The sequence below is a fragment of the Hyperoodon ampullatus genome, assembly GCF_949752795.1.
Source record: "Hyperoodon ampullatus genome assembly, chromosome: 6".
Classification (NCBI taxonomy): Eukaryota; Metazoa; Chordata; class Mammalia; order Artiodactyla; family Ziphiidae; genus Hyperoodon; species Hyperoodon ampullatus.
In genome coordinates, this window is record NC_136919.1 from 30,917,643 (window position 1) to 30,941,348 (window position 23,706).

Sequence of the window (23,706 nt, forward strand, 5' to 3'; positions counted from 1 at the left end):
TTAAACTTTTTAATATTTAACTCAATTATCTTAGATTCCTTGATGGCAGGTACTTCGTGTCTTTTAGCTGCCTGGGTTAAAAAAAAAAAAATCTCAAGTGGGCTGCACTGTGATAAGCAGGTTGCATTAGACCCGATGGTTCTAGGAGGAATGCAGATGTTTCTCTGCCACCCCATACAGGTGAACCTGGAAAATATGAGAAAACGAAAACAGCAACATTAAAACCTCAACAACAATTTAAAAATAAAATAAACTCATGTTGTGCAAATTCAGGTGCTAAAAACAACAGGGCTGATGGAGAAATAGAGTTGGGACAGAACACTTAAAACTAAGGAATTTTGTAACCAAGTATAGTCCTAATAGAAGTACAAAGGGAAGCAAACAAACAAACACAAAAAGCCCAGCACAGTTTACTGGTGTTTGCATCCAGTATCACAGTCAGAAAAATCTTGTAGCCTTCAACCCTGGAGCTTATGCTCTCTTCTTTGAGAAGTAGGTCTTGTAGGATATTTCTTTCTATCAGAGACCTTTTCATCAGAATTAAATATCTGGTCCAGGACAGAGCCTTCTTAATTAATCCATTGTTTTAATACAGGGAGCAATGTCTCTGCAGCTTTTTCAGCTGCATTTGCACCTTTGCCAGGTAGCTTAAAAGAAGGAAAGTGTAATGGTTTTTTCGAAGCCACTAAATCAGCCATCATTTAAAAGTAAGTCACTTCTGTAGATTTTTTAGCTTTTTTTCCCTGCTGAAGGTCTTATATCGCTGAAGCTTTCTCTTAATAATCATGAGGAAACTTGAGTCTGACTACTTGGAAACATTAACATGCTGGGGAAAATTGCACTTGAGCCAAAGTGACTTCTCCATTATACTGACATCATTCATCTATTTGCCAGTTGTGTGTGAGGTAATGCGTGTCAAAGAAACACATTTTTTGCAGAACAGACCGTACTGCTGACCTAGGATGCCTTATAGCTGACATACACACCAGGACCAAACTCAGAGCTACCTCCCTATTGGATAGTCTAGAATTTTTCTGTTTAAAATAGGAAGTTGGTAAGAAAAACCCTAAAATTATCTCAGTGGTATACTCAAAAAACATGTGAAAGTTCAAAGTCTCCTCCTTTATAAAGCTATTTTAAAGCTAGAAGGTAAAAACTACATCTTTAATAAGATCCACTGCCGTGAACCAACAGCCAATATTATACTTGACAGTGACACACTAGAGGATTTTCTCTTTACTTTGGGAGCACATAAGCAAGCCTTCTGTCACTATTAGCATTGTTCTAGAAGTTCTGACTGATGCAATAAACCACAAAACAAAAATAAATATAATGATCAGAAAGGAGACAACATACAAAAACCAAGAAAATCAACTAAAAATTATTAATAAGGGCTATATTTGGTAAGTATACAAAAATCAGTAGCTTTCCCAAGTGTCAACAATAACCAGTTAGAAACATATAATGGGAAAAATATCCCATTCACCTTAGTAACAACCAATACAAACTACTTAGAAATAATCCGAACAAGAAATATGTGTGATCAAAATGAAGAAAACTATAAAACTTCTCTTGAGATTTATAAGATAAAACTTGAACTGGAGGAATGTACTTTGTTCCTGGAGGCAAAAAATGGAATATTGACATTATGTCATTTTTTTCCCAATTAATTTATAAAGTTAACATGGTCTGAGTTAAAAATACACATATTTTTAGAGGGACTTGGCAAAGCAGTAAACATAAAGGAGAGACCAATATCAGATAAAAACGCTGTAGCAATCAGTAATGTGTTACAGTTTAGCAGAGTGGCAGTGACTTTAGGTGTTGGAGGGAAAGTATTTGGATTTTAGGTTTGCTGCTTACCAGACATGTGACCATAGCTCAGTGATTTAATCTCTCCAGGCATGAGTTTCCTCACCTGTAAAGTGTGCGATTAAATGAGATAATGTAGTTAAAGAACTGAGCAAATTCTGATACATGGAAGTACTCAAAAAATGTTAGCTACTATTGTTTTGTTGTTGACACAAGAGTAAAATAGGTCAATGGAAGAGTGTAAATGTAAGACCGTAGTGTAAACAAGAATGTATTATTTGTTAAAGGAGCCATTTTGAATCAACAATTGATTAGCTATGATATTTAGTTAAAAGGTTTTGGATAACTCATACATCAAAGTTAATTTCATGAAACCATAAACAAGTAGAAGAAAACAATATTTATCAAATAATTGAAGAGTTTAAAAGCAGTGAGAAAAGGTCCAAAGTCAAATTTATTTGTATAGGCAAAAACATATTTCTATATAAAAGAAAAACTCAAATTAGATGACAAACTGAGGCACAAGTAGTGGTGTACTGGTTAATGTTTAACAATCAGCTCTGCAAGGGAAGAAAGAAAATGCCCAGATTTGTCACATTTGCTGATTTCCACCATATAAATACTCCCACCAGGCTACCAACATGAAGTCGGTGAGCAGGAGTTGGGAAGAGATGTGCTTTGCTGGTGCTCAGGAGCTGGCGCACGCCGGCTGCAGCAGCCCATACACAGACGTGCCAGAGCGTGCTGAGAAACCACCTGGAGATCAATCCCAGGCCAGAGCACATTTCTGCTTGAAGCTGCCTTCCCCAGGAAGCACACAATAGGGACAGTTGGGAATAACATCCACTGTATTGTACCGTGGAAATTTCTTGAGCTGGACTTGCACCAGCACGGGGTGCTGGACCTGCAAAGGATATCTGGGGTGGAAAGATCCCGGTGGGGTGGTTGGGACCTACTCTAGAAGTAGCCCCTTTGGGGCCAAATCATACAATGGCAGAGGACGAAGGGGAGAGGTGTTACTAGCCAAACGCTTAGCAGAAAAAGAAGAGTTGGAGTAGAGCAGAGAGTGTTTTCCCCTTGATTTCTTCTCCTTCTAAAGCCCATGACACTCTTGGCAGTGGTGCATGTGTTTTGCCGTCTCTGCATATTTATATTCTCATCTCTGTTTTTTATTCTCCCTTTGATACTGTTCAATTACTATGACAGTTTTCATAAGTGAAAGCACAAAAGTTTGTGTCTAGACAGTGATAAGGTGACCTAAGTGATATTTATAGTACACCAGCAGGCCACAGATGGGTCTCATTGTGGCCAAGGAGCCATGGTATCGTCAGGATTGGAAGCGGCAAAGTATGGAGCCTTGGAGCCCTATCTCATGTTTGTTGGATGGAGGGTTCTATCAGGGGCTTGTTCTTTTAATACACAATGGATTACTAGCTGGTCATTTTGTAACCCAGTCTTAAATGTACCATCTTAGAATAGGTTGTTTCTTTGTGATCATATCTGTAGTTCTAATAGAAGATTGGTTTATTATAAGGTCGACTTTGTGTAAAGAAGCAGGATTTAACTATTTCAGAGAAGTGGATATCTACTGAAGATGGGAGCAGTGTTGTTAGAAGTTGTATAGTTGTTTGAAGCCTGTGATTGAGAATCATTGCTTTGGGCAGTACAGAAAGAACCAATTGACATAGAGATGGGAATAAAGGTGTGGAGAGAGAGGAAAAAAAAGTAGTTACTCTTAAGGGGTTAATAAATAATTAATCTTAAGAGAAAAGTAGCTTTAACAACCACACAGAGGACTGACTGATGGGAAAGATAGTTTGCCAGAACTGGATACAAACCAGTTAAGATATAAATGACGTCTGCCTGAGCTTGAGACTTGGCTTTGGAGGTGGACAAAAATGGTTTCTTATGAGTGGGGTATTTTAATGACTCATTGAGCATGGAGATTTACAGATGCTCATGTTTTCAGAGCATTTATTTATTCAGGGTTGGTCCATTAACATTCATTATTCTTGGTTGATTTTTTTTTTAAGAGCAAGTTTAGTATCTGTCATTTATAGGGCTATTAATTTGATGATTCAGTGTTCCTCCTCACTTATTTGGGTGTTTCTAGTCTTTGTGTGAGTTTTCTTTAATCACTTTAGGTCTTTAACTGGTTTTCATTAATTCTGCTTCTCCTGGAAACCTTTGCTGATTGTGAAACCATTGTATCTCAGGATTGGAAGGAACTGCAATAGTCTTCTAACTCAACAGTTAATTTAATGCTGGATTCCCTTGTATTGTTCTTTTCCATTTCAGACTTAAATAACTGATATCTTGATTTTGAGTAGCTGGATTTACCTAGAAGTAGGATTTGGGGGCTTCGTGACAGCATAGCATTAACAGACCCAGTAGTCATTTGGAGATAACCAATTGGCCATACTTTGGGGTGGCTGAGGGCCAGCTGGTTATCTGATGATGAAATATTGGCACCATCCAGTGGCTACTACTACAGGGTACTCCGACCTTTAATTTTAAACCCCTGGCTGGGGATGGGAATGTAGTTGGATTTAGGATCCAGACTCTAGGGCCAGGCTAAACCTAGGACTCATGCTCCTAGGGCTTTCTCCATGATTCTGATCTATTCACGCGCAGGGAGAGGGTGTTGGTTGGTGGTAGAATAGAACCAGCCTCTTTTCTTTCAAAGTTAGTTGGCTAAGGCCAGTCTGCAGTTCAAGGAGCTGCCTATTTGTAAATTATGCTGAAATGCTGGGAAACATTCTCTAGAAGGATTCTAAATTATAGCTCTTTAATATTTTCTGCTTATAGAATTTGAATGCAGGGTCCTTGGTGTCGTTCAGGTTTTACCAGGCTGAACCTGGAAGCTTGGCCAAGTATTGTTTTTAGAATTCACCAAGCCCTGGGGCTTTGGAGGTTCAGAAACTTGATTTTGCTAGTACGTTAAGAGTAGATCCTTTTGTTAATAGTAGATTCACGTAAACCAAAGTCTTAAGACACGTGTATCAACTCAGGAGGCTAATTTATTAAACTGACATACAAACCAGAAGATTTTTGTCAGCTTAGCTAGTATTAAGGTAAAGCCAAATTATTATTTAAGAAGTATCATATTTATTCCTAATAGAAAAGTAGTGTGGTTATTAAAAAATCCAATCCACATATGGACATGTATAAGTAGAGAGTCCTTTCTGACCCCACCTCATGAGATAACAATTGTTCACAGTTTAGTCTATATATATTCTTCCAGACTCTCTGCATATGCAATAACCTCTATCGCTCCACTGCTTTATTTTCTATAGCTCTGTAGTTATGTTATGCACACTGCTTGTCAACTTGTGGGAAGCCAGAGGACAGTGAGAAGGTCGCCTAACGTCATGGAATCAGAGGAAGGGGAGTAGGCTGGATGACTCACGGCACAGCAGCTCAGTATCCTGAATTGTCTATTCAGCATTCTAGAGTCTGTTGGCCTGGTACCCCTTCCCCAAGACAGTTTGGAAGGGCACTGTCAATGTGTATCTTTTAGACCGTTATTTCTCAGTGTAACTAGTCAATTACAGATCCTGGCACCTAAGAGGTGCTAAATAAATAGTAGCTGTGTGTGTACCTTCCCTGTCTGGTCCCTTTTTTCTGACAAGTACATTCTTTCTGTAGCTGTGTTTATACCACAGTCTAGTTTTTGCCTTGGTGTGTGTGTTCTTAGGCCTCTTCAAAAGATGACTTTTCTCTCTCTACTTGGTCTATTTTACCTTTTATTTCAGTTTTCTGCAACCTTGTTTCTCTTTTCCCCTTATGCTACCTACAGAGGAATTGAACTATTACATGAAAATCAGCACTTTATCTAGTAATTCTTGTAACTTCTGATTTCTCAGAAAAATGTTTACTTTCATCAGATTTCATTGTTAACCAACTCTTTACCTTAGTTAAATTGTTTTGCTTTTATCTTGTCTACCTAATGGAACTGTATTAAAAGTGTTCGTACGGAATCTATAATGAAATCAGTAGAACTCCATATGTGAGTGGCCAGAATGACCCCCTTTTTGCATGATTTTTCTTATACATATAACAACTTTATTGATGTAATTCATATACCATACAATTTACCCATCTAAAGTGTACTATTCAGTGGTTTTGAGTATGTTCACTGAGGTTTGATCATCACTACAGTCAATTTTAGAACATTTTCATCATTCCCCAAAGAAACCCCATAGCCATTAGCAGTCATTCCCCATTTCCCCTTAATTCCCATCCAATCCTAGGCAAATACTAATCTATTTTCTGTTTCTACAGATTTACCTATTCTGGACATTTCATATAAATAGAATTATATAATATGTCCACTTTGGTTTCTTTCACTTATAAAGTTTTCAAGGTTCATCCATGTTGTAGTATTGTATCACTACTTCATTCCTTTTTATTCCAAAATGTATATTCAGTGCTATGGATCTACCACATTGTATGTATCTGTTCATCATTTGATGGGCATTTGTATGTGCTTTCCTAATAGCAAAGTAGCATTTTAAGTACTCTTACTCTTGAAATCCAAACAAGTGTTATGCAAAATATAGATGGAAGTTACAGAAGGCTAGGAGGAAACAACAGTTTGTTTCCACCTGTTAAACACCACTGCAGGTGTTTTCTTCAAATATCAACAGTAATATTTGGACATTTGGAAATTATTTTTGAAATCAAAATACAAAATATGTTAATAATATCTTATTCTTGGTTATGTCCTATAATTTTCCTGTAAGAAGAAATATTAACCATGCAAAACATCAGTTTAGATAAAATAAGCCACAGAATTTACTATAGTATTTTTGCTGTGCATTTGACCCTTGAACAACATGGGTTTGAACTGCGTGGGTCCACTTATTTGCAGATTTTTTTCAACAGTAAATACCACAGTTCTACATGATCTGTGGGTGGTTGAATTCTCAGATACAGAACCTCAGATAGGGATCCACATAACCTCAAATATGGATCCACATAACCACACATATGGGGGGGCTGACTATAAAGTTATATGCAGGTTTTTGACTACATGGGGATAGGTGTCCCTAACCTTTGCATTGTTCAAGGGTCAACAGTAATTCTTATGCCTCTCATTTTCCTCTTTTTCCTCCCTTCCAATACCCATCTATCCACAGTGTCCATACAGGATATATATATTTTTAATTTTTAAAAATTTAAAATTTTTTTATTGACATGTAGTTAATTTACAATGTTGTCTTAATTTCTGCTGTACAGCAAAGTGACTCAGTTATACATATACGTATTCTTTTTCATTATGGTTTATCACAGGGTATTGAATATAGTTCCCTGTGCTATACAGTAGGACCTTGTTGTTTATCCATTCTATATGTAATAGTTTGCATCTGCTAATCCCAAACTCCCAGTCCATTCCACCCCTCCCCACCCTTGGCAACCACAAATCTGTTCTTTATGTCCACACAAGATATGTTAACCATAGTAAGCAAAGCCGAGCGGGGTGATCATGGGCCTTAGGGCCCAACTACCTGCTTCACATCCCTGCTTTTTTAGTGCTTATTGGCTGTATGACTTGGGAAATTTACTTAACCCCTCTTTGTCTAGTTTCATCATCAGAAAACTGGGAATAATATAATAGGATCGACCTTATTGGCTTATGAAAATTAAATAAGTTAATATGGGTAAAGTGTCTGGCACATGGCTTATGCTCACTGATACTAGCTGTAGTCTGCATTTAGTGTTACAGTCATTAAGTACTCCAGATGAAACAGATTATTTTGGTAATCTTCTTAAGGTTGATCCATGACCTTTTTCTACCTTCAATAAACATGCATTTTTGTCTATCATTTCAGCAACCCTCACATGTGAACTCAAATGAATTGTTTCTTTATAGAAGGGAGGAGAGAGAAGGTAAAACCTAGAGATGAGGAAGGTAAATTAGCAAGAGGAGAACAGTAGAAAGGTAAAAGTAAACTAATGGGCTCTTGGAGTCCCAGCCTAGTTCTTCTCAGGTGGAACAATTATTTATTGAATGAATAGACTTTTTTTTTTTATAATTTGGCTAACTGTGGTTTTAGGATTGATGTTCTCTTCAACTCCCTTTAAAAATTTATGATATAAGAAGTCATTTCAGTTGCTCTTATTGTGTTATCATTTGAAAGTTACTACTTGTTTCTTATGTTTACCTCGATTATCTATAAAACTGTGCACTCAATTTCTGCCGGTTGTATTTCCTTTACAACTCATTTTTCACTTTCCGAGCACACATTTTAGAATGTATACAATATGGGAGCAGTTTTAAAATGTTTGAGATGATTGTGAGAATTCACTTTTTAAGATGCTTCATAGGGAGATTTTTCTCATAGCCCTTTGGGAAAGGATGTTAACAATGGTTTAGGACCTGGTCTAGCCAGCAGCTTTACTTTAATCCTGAAAACAACAGTGAATGCTGTAGGGAGAATCATCTTTACCTTAGAATTGGGAAGATCATGTCAGCTGATCATACTCCTATTTAGAAGAGGAGCTATGATTCACACCCAGGTATGTGTTCCTCCCTCTCACTACACTGGGATTTCCTCTCTAATGTTTATTAGAGTGTATTACCTCTCTGACGTTGCCAGTTCTGCATTTTTCAGGAGAAATCTTCCTCTTGCCTAGGTGATTCTCAGCATATGGCTTTCTAGTGAAGTTTGAAATGTTCTGATCTCCTGTCAATAAGTGTCAGATAGAATGACCTGAATATATTCTGGTAGTTTTCATTGTGCATCTATTTATAGCTGACACTATACTGAGGAAGTAGAAAAAGCATGATCTGAAGAAATGGGAGCTAATATTCCTCTTTTTTTGATATTTCTTCCATAATTAAATAGCATTAATAGAAATCAAAATGAGAAAAATGCATTGTAAGTCTAACTATTTAAAAATTGCACTAGCCTCTTCTAATGCTTATACATTTGCATATACTATTCTATAAATTGTGTCACCGGAGCATGGCATAATTTCATACCATGTTTTTGAACACAGCTTTTTATCATTATCATTTTATATGTTACTGTGCAAAGTCTTCATAATTACCCTTATGATTGCTTAATATTCCATTCTCATTTTTAATTATTTTCTATTATAGATAATTAATTTCTAATTTTTTCTCATAATATCACTATATTGGACATCTCACATGCAGCTATTTTAATGTTTTAGATGATTTCTTTGGGTTTTTTAAATGTATCACCAAATTACTTTCCAAAGTAATTTGAACCAATGTACCAATGTACATTGCGTTCAGTTTCAGCATAGTCTTTTTTGTTTTAATCGAAGTATAATTGATGTACAATATTAAATAAGTTACAGGTGTACAATATAGTGATTCACAATTTTTAAAGGTTGTACTCCATTTATAGTTATTGTAAAATGTTGGCTGTATTCCCTGTGTTGTACAATACATACTTGTAGCTTATTTTATACCTAACGGTTGGTTCCTCTCAATCTCCTACCCCTATATTGCCCCTCCCCCATCCTTCTCCCCACGGGTAACCACTAGTTTGTTCTCTATATCTGTGAGTCTGCTTCTTTTTTGTTACATTTACTAGTTTGTTGTATTTTTTTAGATTCCACATATAAGAGATATCAGTATCTGTCTTTCTCTGTCTGATTTATTTCACTTAGCATTAATACCCTCCATGTCCATCCATGTTTTTGCAAATGGCATGGTTTCATTCTTTTTTATGAGTTTCAGCATAGTCTTAAACAGTGCTACCAGCCTTTACTTCTGAAAGTGGTATTCAGTGGGAGCATCAATCCTAACCATGAACCCTTATGCTCTGGTTTCCAGAAATGTATTGTGTGAGAGGTTGGCACTGTCTGTATTCACGTCTCCCAGTCCGTGTGTGACCAGATACATTTTGGAGAGTGTCACAGTAAGGTCTCAGAGAAGTCCTGCTCAAAAGACTAGATTTCATTAACTAGCATTTCCAAAACGTAGTTAAATCTGGAATTTATTTTTCTTACAGAACCTACTGACCAACATCTTTGGGAAATGTTATACTTTACAATATCTGTGGGAAAAGGAGCCAGGCTGTGATGCAATAGAATGCTTTTTAAGGAAATGGTCTCATGCAGGAGAGGCAGTGAGGATGTTTGCTTTAACATTATGCTACTTGAATGGTAAAAGACCTCACCTTGTTCATTCATCCATTAAATAAATTTGCTGAGAGCCTATTATGTGCTAGACACTGTTCATCTACTGAGGATATAGCAGTGAATAAACCCCAACAAGTCCCTGCCCGAAGTAGGCAGTAAGGTAGGAAGAATGGCCATTATATATTCAGCCACTTAGGGTAAGATTCTAGTTTCATGTGGAATAGGCTTTCACTTGAAGAATATTAAGTACTTACCGATCCCTGATTTAAACAAAAAATAGAAACATTATCCTTACCCTCAAAAAGTTCATAATCTACTGGGGAAGCAAATAAGTATAATGTGAAATAATAATTATGGTGATGGTGGTGTGTACATAGTGTGTTATAGGAACACAAAAGAAAGGAATGTAATCTATATTTTTGTAAATTATTTAACTGTAATAAGTATTTGTTCCCTTGAGAGTTCTTAGGCACTGCCACAGAACTGAACATATATTTATTTCTGTGCACAATTGCTATGGACTAAAAACTCTTCATTGGCAAAGATGAGATCTAATTTTGATTTAAGACATAAATTTACTCATTTCCACTCACCTATTAGCTATATATATGATCAGTGTAGTCTTCATGTTTCTTCTCCATAAGTCATCATAGTCTTCATAAGTCAGTTCTTAGCCATTCCATCAAGGAAAGGAAGCAAGATTGGAATGACAATCCTCTTTTGAGTACCTATGAATTCCTGCTTTAAAAGAAAGGGTTACAGTATAGCAAGAAAAGTCAGTAAATCCATTAGCTACATGGAAACTGGCTGTACTGTAGCAGGTTGGAGGTGCAAAGTACAATTCTGGTCCTTTCAGTCTGCCCTTGGTGTCACCAAGTACCGAAGATGTTCTGACACTTGTAGGATGTGATGGGGGGTGGAATGAAGCCCATGAAAACTGTATAATTAGAATAAAACCGAATAGTCATTTTAAATTAAAAACATTGCTTACAGATGATTCAGAAGAAAGGCAAGTTAGAAATACTATTAGAGGATTACAAACAAGGCTTATCTGTATAACTTTGATCGTGTTTCATTGGTCATGGAGGTAAAAGATGCTATTAGCTATGTTGCAGGACAGGAGGAACGTGGCCTCTGCCCAGTAATTATCATGTGCTTGTGTGCAAGAAAGACAGCCCCTGAGAAGTCTGATGGAAGAAGGACAACTCTAACAGACCCACAGTTATTTTTTTTTAGGGCATTCAGGGAAAGAATGAAGTCATTGGCAACATATCTCCCATGATCTTTCTGTCACTGTGTAAATACATAACCTAGAGCAGCTCTAGTTGCCATTTCCCCCTTTTTCCTTAAGTAGATGAATGTTTGTGATTTAGCATAAAGTTCATGAACTAAGTAAAGCAGTTGGACACAGATGCCTGTATCTTTCCACTCAATGTATCTTATTACCTTTAACTGCCTGTTAAAATCACAGCTCTTATTTTTACCTTTCAAATATGAATTGCCATCACCAAGCTTAGCAAATGAAATGGACTACTTATGGTAACTGTAAGTAGTTATGCACTCCAAATCCTTGAGAGAGATTTCCCAAAGGACAGGCAATGTCTTTCAAAATCCTATTACAAGATTTTAGTTTTAGGTGCTATGAACAGAAAGTTGAAAGCCTCCCTGTTTTATTGCTACCCAACTTCATCAGGTCTGCTGACTCTATTCAAGAGTGTGGCAAAAATGATACACATCAGCTCTTTTATTCTTTTGTTACTACTCTGCACAAGTAAAAGCATTTTGGGGAATTTAATGAACCAGTATGTCCTTGGAGGGAGCTCTGAAGATTTGGAGTGTATGACTATTTGTCTTTAATATTGGAGGTTTTTGTTTAAAACAGATGGGCATGAACAAAATGAAGTCCTCACAGATAGCCCAATGCTTGTGACATATGTACTTAGATCACAAATGTCTGTAGCAGTGACCTTGGAGATGAATTCAGTGACTGCTTTAGAGGCTTTCTAGTTGTGCCACGGAGTAGCTGGGAAATGAAAACTAAAGTAGAGGCGCTGGACAAGGTACTAGGTAAAGACAGTTGTACTAGGTAAATGACAGGGAGCCTGTAGTTCTTTAGCCCATCAGAAATTCCAATTTACAGCAACTCTGGATGTATGCGACAAGATAGTACTTAACTCAGTATTAGTAGGAATCTCACCAATGATATCAACATGAAAATATTATTCTAGTAGCTTAGTTAAATATAGCCCTGCACTAATTGTGCCAGAAAACAAAGGAAGATACGTTTTCTCTTTTCCAAAACTGAAAGGTTCCTTTCTAACTGGATCTGCCACAAAATGTAGTACAGAGAAATCAAATGGGTACAAAGTGAGGAAAATGGCTGACTTTTGTTTTTTTAAACCAACTTAATGTTCTGTTTGTTTACTACTAAACATTTCTGAGTGGAATAATTCTTATTTGGCAGTCAATATTTCCCCATCATAGCTAGCAAGAATTTTTCGTATGTTTTGGGCACAAAAACACATTCTATTTTAGACAACAGAGGATCATTTTTTAGTGTTTGCTTCAGAAGTTTATGAGGTAATTTCAATAAATCTTGCAAATGTTTGCTTAATGGTTCCCTATCTCTATTCCTGCAGTACTTTTTACACATCTCTATTTTGGCATCACTCACATTATCAATCCTTAGTTTGCTTCTCTTGCTAAACTAGAGCTCTGTAAGGGTAGGGGCTATCCTACATGGCTTTGGATCTCAGGTTCTTTGTGTGGTGCTCAGTATTTATTTGAAGAACCAACAGAATGCTTAAGAGTATTATCGGAAAAATTAAGTAACTTCTTAGTATAACTGACAATACCAATTTTTAAGCACATTTTTCATTATTTTCAAACCATGTTTACAAAAATCTGGTGTATCAAGGAAAGACTTATAGCATTAGGTAATACTGTTACTAGATTACAATAAGAATCTTTTGGGAATCTTTGTACATCTGTCTTAATTAGGAGAGAGTCATACAGACAGTATGCAGAGTATAAAAAGAGGGCAGGGAGCATTCGATCTTTGCCATTAGGTATCACCTGGATCTTCTGACTTCCTGGATTTTGGACCCTACTTGTTTCCATATTTGAGACCTAGCTGACTCTTTTTGTCCTAACTCTGGATTGTTGCTGTTGCCTCTCTGATCCTTTTATATCTTCCTGATCCAACCAGCCCTGCCTACTTCTGTGAACTAGATTCACATCTGCCAGACCTTTTCCTACCTGATTTGTTCCCTGGCTTGGCCCACCCTGCCAGCCCTATTACTGCTGATGCCCTCCAGTGATGCCTGATTTGACTAACTGATTGTAACATATCACTTGTCAAAATCTTTGTGTGTGACTATTATCTAAAAAAACAGTTACTCAACAACTGTGTCTTCATTAGGAACAACATGGAAAAATTTTTTTAAAATTTTATTTATTTATTTATTTATTATTTTATTTTTGGCTGTGTTGGGTCCTTGCCGCTGCATGCTGGCTTTCTCCAGCTGCGGTGAGTGGGGCTGCTCTTTGCTGCGGTGCGTGGGCCTCCCATTGCAGCGTCCACCCCCGTTGCGGAGCACGGGCTCTAGTCGCCCGGCCTTCAGTAGTTGTGGCATGTGGGCTCAGCAGCCGTAGCTCGTGGGCTCCAGAGCGCAGGCTCAGCAGTTGTGGCGCACAGGCTCAGGTGCTCCGTGGCATGTGGGATCCTCCCGGACCAGGGACTGAACCCGTGTCCCCTGCATTGGCAGGCCGATTCCCAACCACTGTGCCACCTGGGAAGTCCCAACATGGGAATTTAAGACAAAACTTTTTATAGGTTTCTTTCCTAAAAAAATACACACCCATATCATATTAAATTCACCAGAAGGCCTTGGTTTTAGCTATTAGGGTTCATAGTGAATGTGAAATCTAGGATATATATAGTTGCCTGTGATTTAACTGTATGGGGACTGTGACTATGACTTCTGTAAGATACTATGGAAAAAAAATATTTTTTTATCTATGATGTAGAAAATGTAGGAAGGAATGTAAAGATGTAAAATATTGTTCCTCCCTAACTTTAAGGATATGAATATAATACAAACGTAAGGCATACATCAGCTGTGGTCTGAGTTAGATTTATTTTTTATGGTCTAATACTAGCATTAAAAATTGTAATTTTGCTTTCTAGGTTATTAATCTTGTAGAGTGTGCAAGAAGACTGTAATGTGAATGTTGTTATACACATATTCACACACTTATTTTTAAAATACTTTATTATGGAAAATTTCAAAACTTCATTTTACAAGTCTTTATTTCTTTGTGTATATCCAAGTTTGTCTCGTATCATATTCTTTCAGCCTGAAGAACATTAACATTTTTTGTACTTCAGGTTTGCTACTGATAAATTCTCTTAGGTTTTCATTGAAAAAGTCTTCATTTCTGAGAGACATTTTCTCTGGGTATAGAATTCTGAGTTAATAATGTTTTTGTTTTTCTTTTTAATTCTTTCAGTAATTTAAAGATGTCATTCCATGTTTTTTTGCTTTGCATAGTTTCTGATAAGAAGTTTGCTTAATCGTTGCTTCTCTGTTTATAGTGTGCCTTTTCCTCCCTCTTGCTGCCATCAAGATGATGTCTTTATATTTGGTTTTCAACATTTTGAATATAGTTTGTGTAGGATGTGTTTGTGTGTGTGTATGCAGGCATGTGTGTGTTGTATTTATCCTGCTTGGGATTCTCTTAGCTTCTTGGATCTGTGCTTTGATTTCTTTTGTTATTTTTGGAAAATTCTCAATCATTATTTCTTTATTCATTCCCTATGCTCCCTTTAATCTTCTTTTGGGATTCCAATTACACATGTGTTTGACCATTTGCTATTATCCTGTAGTTCTTGGATCTTCCGTTCTGGGTTTTTAATTTTCATTCTATTTTTCTTTGTGTTTCACTTTGGGTAATTTCTACTGACCTATCCTTGAATTTATCGATTCTTTCCTTGGCAGTGTCTAGTCTACTGATGAGCCAGACAAAGGCATTCTTCATCTCTGTTACCATGGTTTTTTATTTTTAGCATTTTCTTAAAACTCTTTCTTATAGTTTCCATCTCTCTGCTAGAGTTTGAGGACTCAGGTTTCAGTACTGAATTTTCCACTTATTTTCTTTGAACCTTGGTTTTCTCTTTTACAGAGCAGAAAAACTGGGAATATATAATAACAACTAACAGAATTGTTTTGAAGATCAAAACAATTGATCTTGGGCAAGTCAGGCAAGTCCCTTCCTTTCCTTTCCCTAGGTCACTTAAAGGCTTAGACTGTATGATTACTTTGGTCCTATTTAGTTCCTGAATTGTAAGATTCTGTGAATGGAAAGGGACCTAACATTGATTGACAGCCTTTATTAACCTCATGTAGAATTTGAGAGAGGGATAAAAATCACATTTAAAAAGTGCTTTTGCAAAACATTTTACTTTTGTTAGGTCTATGTGGATTTTAATTGGAAGAAACAGACAGCATTAAATCCAGTTACCACTTGGTTGAGTCTGTTAAAGAATCATTAAATTCTTTCAACTATTGGGTTTCCTGACTTGCTTGAAAAATTTCATGGCTCATAAAACATCTCTCTTTTTCGCTGTGCCTATAGGATTTTAAATTATTGGGTTGGCTCCCAAATTTTGCAGTGTGAGGAAAAACTAATGGAGGTGTTTTTGCTCTTTACTGAACTAGTGCAAAATGAATGATATTCTCATCACATTTGGTTTTGTGGCCACAGACCTGGGTTCAAATCCTGGTTGCACAGTTGTGAAACCTTGGTCTGATTACTTAACTTTTTTTTTGCTTTTAAAATTTTATTTATTTATTTATTTATGGCTGTGTTGGGTCTTTGTTTCTGTGCGAGGGCTTTCTCTAGTTGTGGCAAGTGGGGGCCACTCTTCATCGCGGTGCCTGGGCCTCTCACTATCGCGGCTTCTCTTGTTGCGGAGCACAGGCTCCAGACACGCAGGCTCAGTAGTTGTGGCTCACGGGCCTAGTTGCTCCGCAGCATGTGGGATCTTCCCAGACCAGGGCTCGAACCCGTGTCCCCTGCATTAGCAGGCAGACCCTCAACCACTGTGCCACCAGGGAAGCCCCTGATTACTTAACTTTTGAGCCTGAGTTTCCTTAGCTGTGAAATAGGGATGATACATACATCAGAGAGCTATTTTGAAGGTAATGTGTATAACGCTTTGGGTATAGTGCCTAGTTAAAAGTAATCAATAACTGAAAGCATTAAAAACAGTAGCTAAAATGAAAGATGCCACCATTAAGTCAAAATTTTAGTAATAGAAGGGGAAAAGGTGAACTTAATATTCTTTCTGTCCTTTTAGTGGAAAGGTCCACCTGGTATAGGGATATTTTTACAATAGCGAGAAGGTTAACTGAAAAGTGAGTATTGATAAGTAAGAATTATAACCAAGAATTAGTGCTTACTGTGCGACAGATGCTCACATTTAATCCTCAGAATAGCCTATGAGGTAAGCTGCCCCTCCTGGAGAAGCCTTTCTTTATCTGAGTGAGGTGACTACCTCCTTTTTTTGTATTCTTCTACTCTGTGTTGTGCTCTGTGACTATTTTTTATATGTAACCCCTACCCCTTCTCCACTTCTCATTCCCAGTGAAAGGTTTTCTATGTATTTGGCCCAGAAGTGGCCCACAGTAAGTTGACTGTTGAGATATTGAATCTTTGTGTTTTTCTGGTCAGAATGAAATTCTCCCTTCTTTAAGTTATAGGTAAAAATTTAAGCATTAAAAGCTGAATGTTGGTCTGAAGTAAAAATACGAAGAAAATAGTTGTGGATAAAGAAAATGCTCAATCAGTCTGAGACTCGTCCCCCCCCACCCCGCCTTCCCCTAATACATACTGCTTGTTAAGATAAACAAATATAGTATTTCAAAGTAGCCATTGCTCTGGAAATCACTTTAGAGTAAATGTAATGAATTTCAAAGATGTGTCCAAATTCTGTGTTTGTGAGTAATTTTACTATAATGGGTATTATTCAAGCTTGAAATTATTTAATACAAAGAAACATTCTTTATTCATACTATGAACAACTGTCTTCCAAAACACAGACCACAATGCGTACATTCTTATTTGAATAACACAGGGAATAATGTCAAATTATTTTTGCAGTTTTTTTGTCATTGCACAAATTTTCACAAAACTGCATTCCTGACCATAGATTTTTAGAATTGGAAGGAACCTAAGAGATTTAATCTCACTTCTTCCTGCCACCCAGGGAGATGAAGCATTTTATCTAAAGTCGTGTAGCTAACTAATGACAGAGCCAAGGAGAGGACAGAGCCCTTTATCCATTTGCCCTAGTGTTATATTCCTCTGGGAAACACTGCCTACTCACTCTGGGTTTTTAATGCTAGTTAGAGTCTTGGCATGAGGTTTTTTTCCATGACTAATTAGTGCTCTTTTGTTTTCTTGTGTGTGTGTCTGGGAACAAGCTATCAGGGGTGGTGGTTTTTGTTGTTGTTTGTGAAAAACTAACAGTGTATAAGACACTAAAGAAGGGAAAAAGGCATTTGTCTGGTTAGCATTTAGGGGTCAGGAAGGAGTGGTTGTAGCTCCAGCGCTTTGCCCTCAATGTCCATAGGCAGGTTTTTTTTTTTTTTTTTTTTTTTTTTTGAGGTACGCGGGCCTCTCACTGTTGTGGCCTCTCCCGTTGCGGAGCACAGGCTCCGGACGCGCAGGCTCAGCGGCCATGGCTCACGGGCCCAGCCGCTCCGCGGCATGTGGGATCTTCCCGGATCGGAGCACGAACCCGTGTCCCCTGCATCGGCAGGCGGACTCTCAACCACTGCGCCACCAGGGAAGCCCCATAGGCAGGTATTTTAAAGTTGGGTTTCATAATCTGGGCTCTGAATTCCCTAAACTTTTAAGAAAAGTATGCAACTATATGCTTATCTCCTAAGAAAAGAATCTGTAGCTTTCATCAGGTTGTCAAAGTTAAAAACTGTTTTAGAAGGAGAGAAAGCTAAGCAAACCTGATTAAGAACTGGGTCCCCACTCTTGAACTCTATGTACTAATTATACTAGAGGGCTCTCTTATCTCCTTACCACACCTTGTGCTGGTGTCCTTTCCTACCGACAAGCCTTCTCTGGATAGCTTCCTGGATCTTGTCATGGAAGCCACTGGAGGCCCCGGCCTTCTTTTTGCAGGAACTTTTCCCATAAGTTTCCCAAGGCTACCTTCTCTCTCCCTTCTCTGCTTACTGTTTCCAGGAAAGGGTGTGAGACTCAGGGATTTTTGTTCATTAGAAAGCTCAAGAGTGTTATTTCAGTTACATTCTGGTTAAAGGGAATTTGTGAGCTGATTTGAGAACCTAAGACTATCGCTGTATGAAAAAAAAATGCACTCAATTCCAATCAATACTTTGCAAGTTAACTTTTAGAATGCCTTTAGTTTTTTAGTTAGGGAATCTTTGTGTTTGATCTAAAAACTCTTTACACTTTCTAAAAACAGAATGAAAATCTGTGGATGGTGGTTTAGGAGTTGCCCAGATCTGTCTGTAAAAGTGTTTTAATTTAGTTTTTTGTTCCTGAATTTTATTAGACTTAGAAGAGTCTACCCCTCAATAGGAATTCATAATTAATTAGCTTCCTTCCTAGATGAGAACATGTAGAAAGCACGTTCTACATTTTTAAGTATAGCATCTGTACACACAAAGAAAAAGCTACCACCAAGACTGATGTTGGAAGAATTTGTTTGTTTATTAATTTTAAAAAGCCCTTACTGAGTATATACCATGAACCCTCAAGCATCATGTTAGACGCTGGGAAATGAGAAGTGGTCTCTTCCCTTGCAAAGCTCATGCTCTGCTAGGGGCACAGCTCAATCAATAATAATTCAGCATGCTAACTACTCTAATAGAGGTACCAAAACAGCATTGGAATCAATCCTGGCCAGGAAGAGAGGTGGGTGTTAGGGTAAAATTCACAGAAAGGTGACAAATATTTGAGGTTCCTATTGAACTCAAGGGTTCAATAGGAATTTGTCAGGAAAAGAAGGGATCTAGGTATCGATGGCATGTTTGCACCTTCCTAACTTTAACTAAAATTCACATTTACCACTCTCTTTGTGTTTTCAATTAGAGCTCCAAACGAGAATGGAAGCCACTGGAGGACCGTAGCTGCACAGACATACCATGGCTGCTGCTTTTTATCCTGTTCTGCATTGGGATGGTAAGAAACTCACAGATCCTCAGAACCTGAACTCATGATCCGAGGGGATGATGGGGAGTTAGTTTAAAGAGGGAACTTGTTATTTATTTATTTATTTATTTCTGTAAATAAATAAATAACCCCTTTTGAATTGCTTATATCTGGAAGTCCTAGGATACCATTGAAGCAGGTTATTTTTCCCCATACAGTTAAGTGGTATTTGGTACCCCTTGACTTTTTTTTTTTTTTTGGTTTGCATGAAAACTGTGATCAAAATTAAGGAATAATTGAAACTCTATCTCTTTGACTAGCCCATTTCAGAAAGCCAGGTCATTTGACCAAAATATCCGTGAACTATGATCTTGATGGGGTCATGGAGTCGAGTCCTGAGTATTTATCCAACCCAGTCAGTCACACAAACCTGATGGTTATTTTTGTGCCATTCAGTTTCCTTTCAGGGACTTGGTGTTCTTTTGTATAAAATTAGAGGTTTTGCTAGATGACATCTACAATGCTTCCAGTTCTGACATTTTTTAGTTCTTCCTGGAAGGAGGCTGGTTTCTCCCTGCTTCTTCCTCCTTCCACCCATACTAGGCTCCTGCTGCCTGCTGCATCTACTGTAATAAGTGGCATCTCTCAGTCAGAGGTCACGGGAGCTGGTGATTTTCCAGTGGGTGTGGAGGATGGAGGAGCAGAGTGCAAAGTGCTGGGGCTGTGCTTACTCAGATTGCATCCCCGCTCTACCCTGCAGGAGTTTCCACACAGGGTTCAGGGACTTTAGTGTCACTGCCACCAGTGTGCTGGGCTGGAAAAAAGGTAGAAAGCAGCTGTTTTAGAGCTAGCCGATATTTTGAGCTAGCAAGGACTTAGAAATCCTCATCTGGTGCATCACCCTCATTATATGCGTTAAGAACATCAGACCCCAGAGATGATAATGAACATCCCAAGGCCACACTGTTAGTGAATGGCAGAGTTGGGAACAGAGCCCAGGACTCTTTACCTTCCAGGCCAGTGCTCTTTTCTGCCACTTAGTTTCCTCTCCCTGGAGGGGATCAGGGGATTGTGCAGACAGTATTGTTCTCTCTTTCCTTAGGCTTTGCAGCTGGAAACACAATTATGCTACCTCAGGCACCCTTTTTTTTCACTCAAGTGTGAGTGTATTTAACCTCCTTTTTCCCATACCTTTTTTTTTTTTTTAGGAATCTTGTTATTTTTTATTTATTACTACTTTTTAGGTAATCTTATTCTGTGTCTCTCTGCGGCTGCCCACCTCGAAAATGTCATTTGAGAAGCACAGAACAACCCTATTCATGGCTAATGGGCATAAGTGTAGGCACCAGTCCAGCTCCTGAATCAAGGAAAAGAAAGCAGTGAACTCTGATGAGATATAATAAATCCAGTAAAATAAAGAGTGTTAGTTTTAAAGATAATAGACAGCTCAGTTTCATCAAATCTAGGATATTTAGAAAACATCAAAATACCCATTTCCTAACGTAGGACTTGTAAGATGTTGTTCAAGAGTCTACTTAGTTTAATGGAGTAGCAACTGAAATGCAGCATCAGAGTGTGGAGAACATTCTTTGCTAACAGAACTAGTCCACAACCTTTCCCCACCCCTGAATTTCACCCTGGGATAAATAGCAGCTGACCTTTCAAAATTATGTTTATAAAAATATGTACCTGCCACCCGAGGTGCTTTTAATTTTCTGTGCTAAAATAGCTCAGGAAAGTGCAATCATTAATGTTAATAGGCTGATTTGGGAGTGACCAGAGAGTAAGGAGCTCTTTGTTTACTGAAACGTTGTAATGCAATGGTAATTAATATAATGTTAATTTCAGTGTGATGGTAATTAAGACCCACTGTGTGTACTTTTAAATGCAGGCATAGCATTATTTGTTTTGGAATGATTCTTTTTATGGATTACCATCTTGGAGCTGAGCTAACATCAAATTTTGCCATGTGGAAACTGGAGAAATCTCAAAGTTCTGTTGCACACCTTACTGGCACAACAATAGACCAAAGTTTTTTTTTGGTCTTCTGAGTATGTGTTTTGTATGTTTTTTAAAAGTTGTATTTTGTTTTTGCCTTTGGATTTCATTCCATAGTACCTTTCAGAGAAACATTCAACAAATATTTTTTGAGGATTATCATGGGCTTGATGCTTTCATATATGTATTTATCTCACTAAATTCTCCCAGTTACACTATGAAATGGATTTTATCCCCAGTTTACAGGCAAAGTGTAGTGAGATTAAGTATTAGCTTATCTAAGAATATACTGCTGCCCATGAAAGGCAAAAATAGAATAGGAACTGGAGCTTTCTGCCTGTATTCTTTTCACCTAGTGGCCCAGTTGCTTCTGCTTTTATAGTCAATCTTTGCAGCCCTTTACTCAAACTATATCTTTACTCACTGCCCTTACTTGCAGTTCTTTGCTCACTCCTTGGTATCTATTCTGTAGTTCTGAAATATTTTAAGATCTTGTCGTCTTTCCCTCATCTTCACCATTAAATCTTTTTATTTATACATGTTCATCTCGTCATAAATACTTGTACTTCTCTTTTATTTCTTCCCTTACTTTTAAGGTTTTTCCATGCTGAGTTGTCTAGAACTTAGGGTATTTTTCAAAGTAAATTGCTCTCAGCCTTTGTGAGAGCTATCGTCTTCCACATTTGAACTTATTCAGTATTTTGAAATTATTGGACATATGCTTACCCTGTTCTAAAAAATTACATGTAGCATTGTACTTCTAAATTTCTATTTTTCATTATGATAGTAAACAAGTGGTTCTTAACACTAGCTGCATATTGGAATTAGCTGGTATTAGAATAAAAATACTCGTTCCTGGGCCCCACTCCAGTGAATCTGATTTAATCTCTGTGATTCTAATGTTCAGCCAGTGTTGAGACCCACTGTTGTAGGCACTGATAAACTACTGAAGAGTTTTAAGCAAGAATTGATATGGCTGGGTTTAGAAACATGGCCCTGGTAGCCAAAATAAATGTAAAGTCATTGTAAAGAAGGAAGAGATTTCAGGCCACCAGTTCAGAGGCTGATGCAACAGTTCAGATGAGTCTAGATAAGAGGTGAAAAACCTGAAATAAGGAAATAGTAAAGGAGAGGAGAGAGATTGAAGAAGTGGGATCAATAATATTTGGTGTCACCAGTGTTGCGGGCAAGTGGGAAACAGATAAAGGATGACTAAGAGATTCTTGTGTTATGGGTTCCCGGTAAGCTTTTTCAGCTCAAATCCTACTCCAGCTCCTTGTAGGTTCCAAACCACAGTTTCTGTGCACATGAAGGAATAAGAGTGGGATGGATAAACAAAGTACTACTTTGTTAGTAGCCAAGCAGTCACTTGATTATGCCCAGTAAAGCATTCCTTGGTAAACATGACCTGTGGAATGAAGCTTGGCCCACATGGACTCAAGGTTCTTTCCACCTTGGATAGTCTGACTTCATTCTGTCCCAAGTAGAGGTATATGTGAGAAGAGGAAAGAAAAGAGATCCACCTGGACCAAATCTGCCCAGATCATCTTACCTCAAAAGTCAGGAATAAGAGGAGTCTGGATGGTCCTAAGAGGAGTACGTACCTTGGAAAATAGAAGACACAGATACCTCCTACAACTTACCCCTGATAATTATTGCTGCTTACTTATGGACTAGGTACTGTTCTCTGCGCTCAATATGGATTTAATTTCACAACTGCTCAATGAAGTAGATACTATTGTTATCATCAGTCCCACTTTACAGATAAGGAGGCACAGAGATATGTTGAATAACTTGTCTATTATACAATGGTGGCAGCACTGAACCCAGGGTAGAAGAGGAAGAAGGCAAGGCCTCAAGAGATAGTCAGTCCCTTCTTTATTGCCCGGAATTGGGAACAACAAAAGAAGTTGCTGTTAAGAACATGGACCTGTAGGGCACAGTAACCTCACCTGCCAGTTAAATGTGGTCTAGTCAATATTTCAGACTCTGAGCAAAGAGTTTAGCATTCCTGCTTCCTCTAGTGCAGACTTAGGACACTAGAGTCCTCTCACTCCATATCCTAGCTGTGCAGTCTAGTCAGGAATGGTGCTGCTAACGGAGATAAGGCGTATGCAGGAAGGGGAAGTGGTTTGGGGAAATGTGGAAGGAGGTGAGTTGTGGACATGTACAGTGTGTGGGTAGGGATAAGCAGTTGAAAATACAGAGCTGGAATTTTGGAGAATGATCTGGACTAGAGCTGGATTTAGGAGCCATTATAGGTCTGCATAGGTCATCCCTGCAGACTGCTTTCAAGGACCTTTTTTATTTTATAGCCTTAGTCTAGTTCTTAGAGCATAGTGTTTCTACCTCATTAACTATTGTGGAGTATGCAGCACAAAGTGAAAGACTCAAAGACTCACTGCAGTGTTTCGTCACCTGTATGATGGGCTGTGCTTTGGCAGGATGATAGACTAGGAAGAACAGCATGCCAAAAATCACCTTAAGGTCGCCTGATCCAAATGACTACCTACTTTCTGTTAAATCTTTTGGTTTTTCTTTTTTTTTTTTTATCATTGTGGTAAAATATACATAATTTAA

The 23,706-nt window shown here is 37.9% G+C and overlaps 1 protein-coding gene across 2 annotated transcripts in view; it reads left to right on the plus strand.

Moving 5' to 3' along the window:
* SLC44A1 (solute carrier family 44 member 1) overlaps window positions 1-23,706 on the plus strand; it is a gene marked incomplete at its 3' end in the record, with an annotated part of 204,700 nt that overhangs the window by 29,596 nt on the left and 151,398 nt on the right. For both annotated transcript variants that reach the window (XM_079707177.1, XM_079707176.1), the window contains exon 2: window positions 19,069-19,158. In XM_079707177.1, the coding sequence (XP_079563303.1) occupies window positions 19,069-19,158 (90 nt within the window). The remainder of the gene's footprint in view (window positions 1-19,068; window positions 19,159-23,706) is intronic.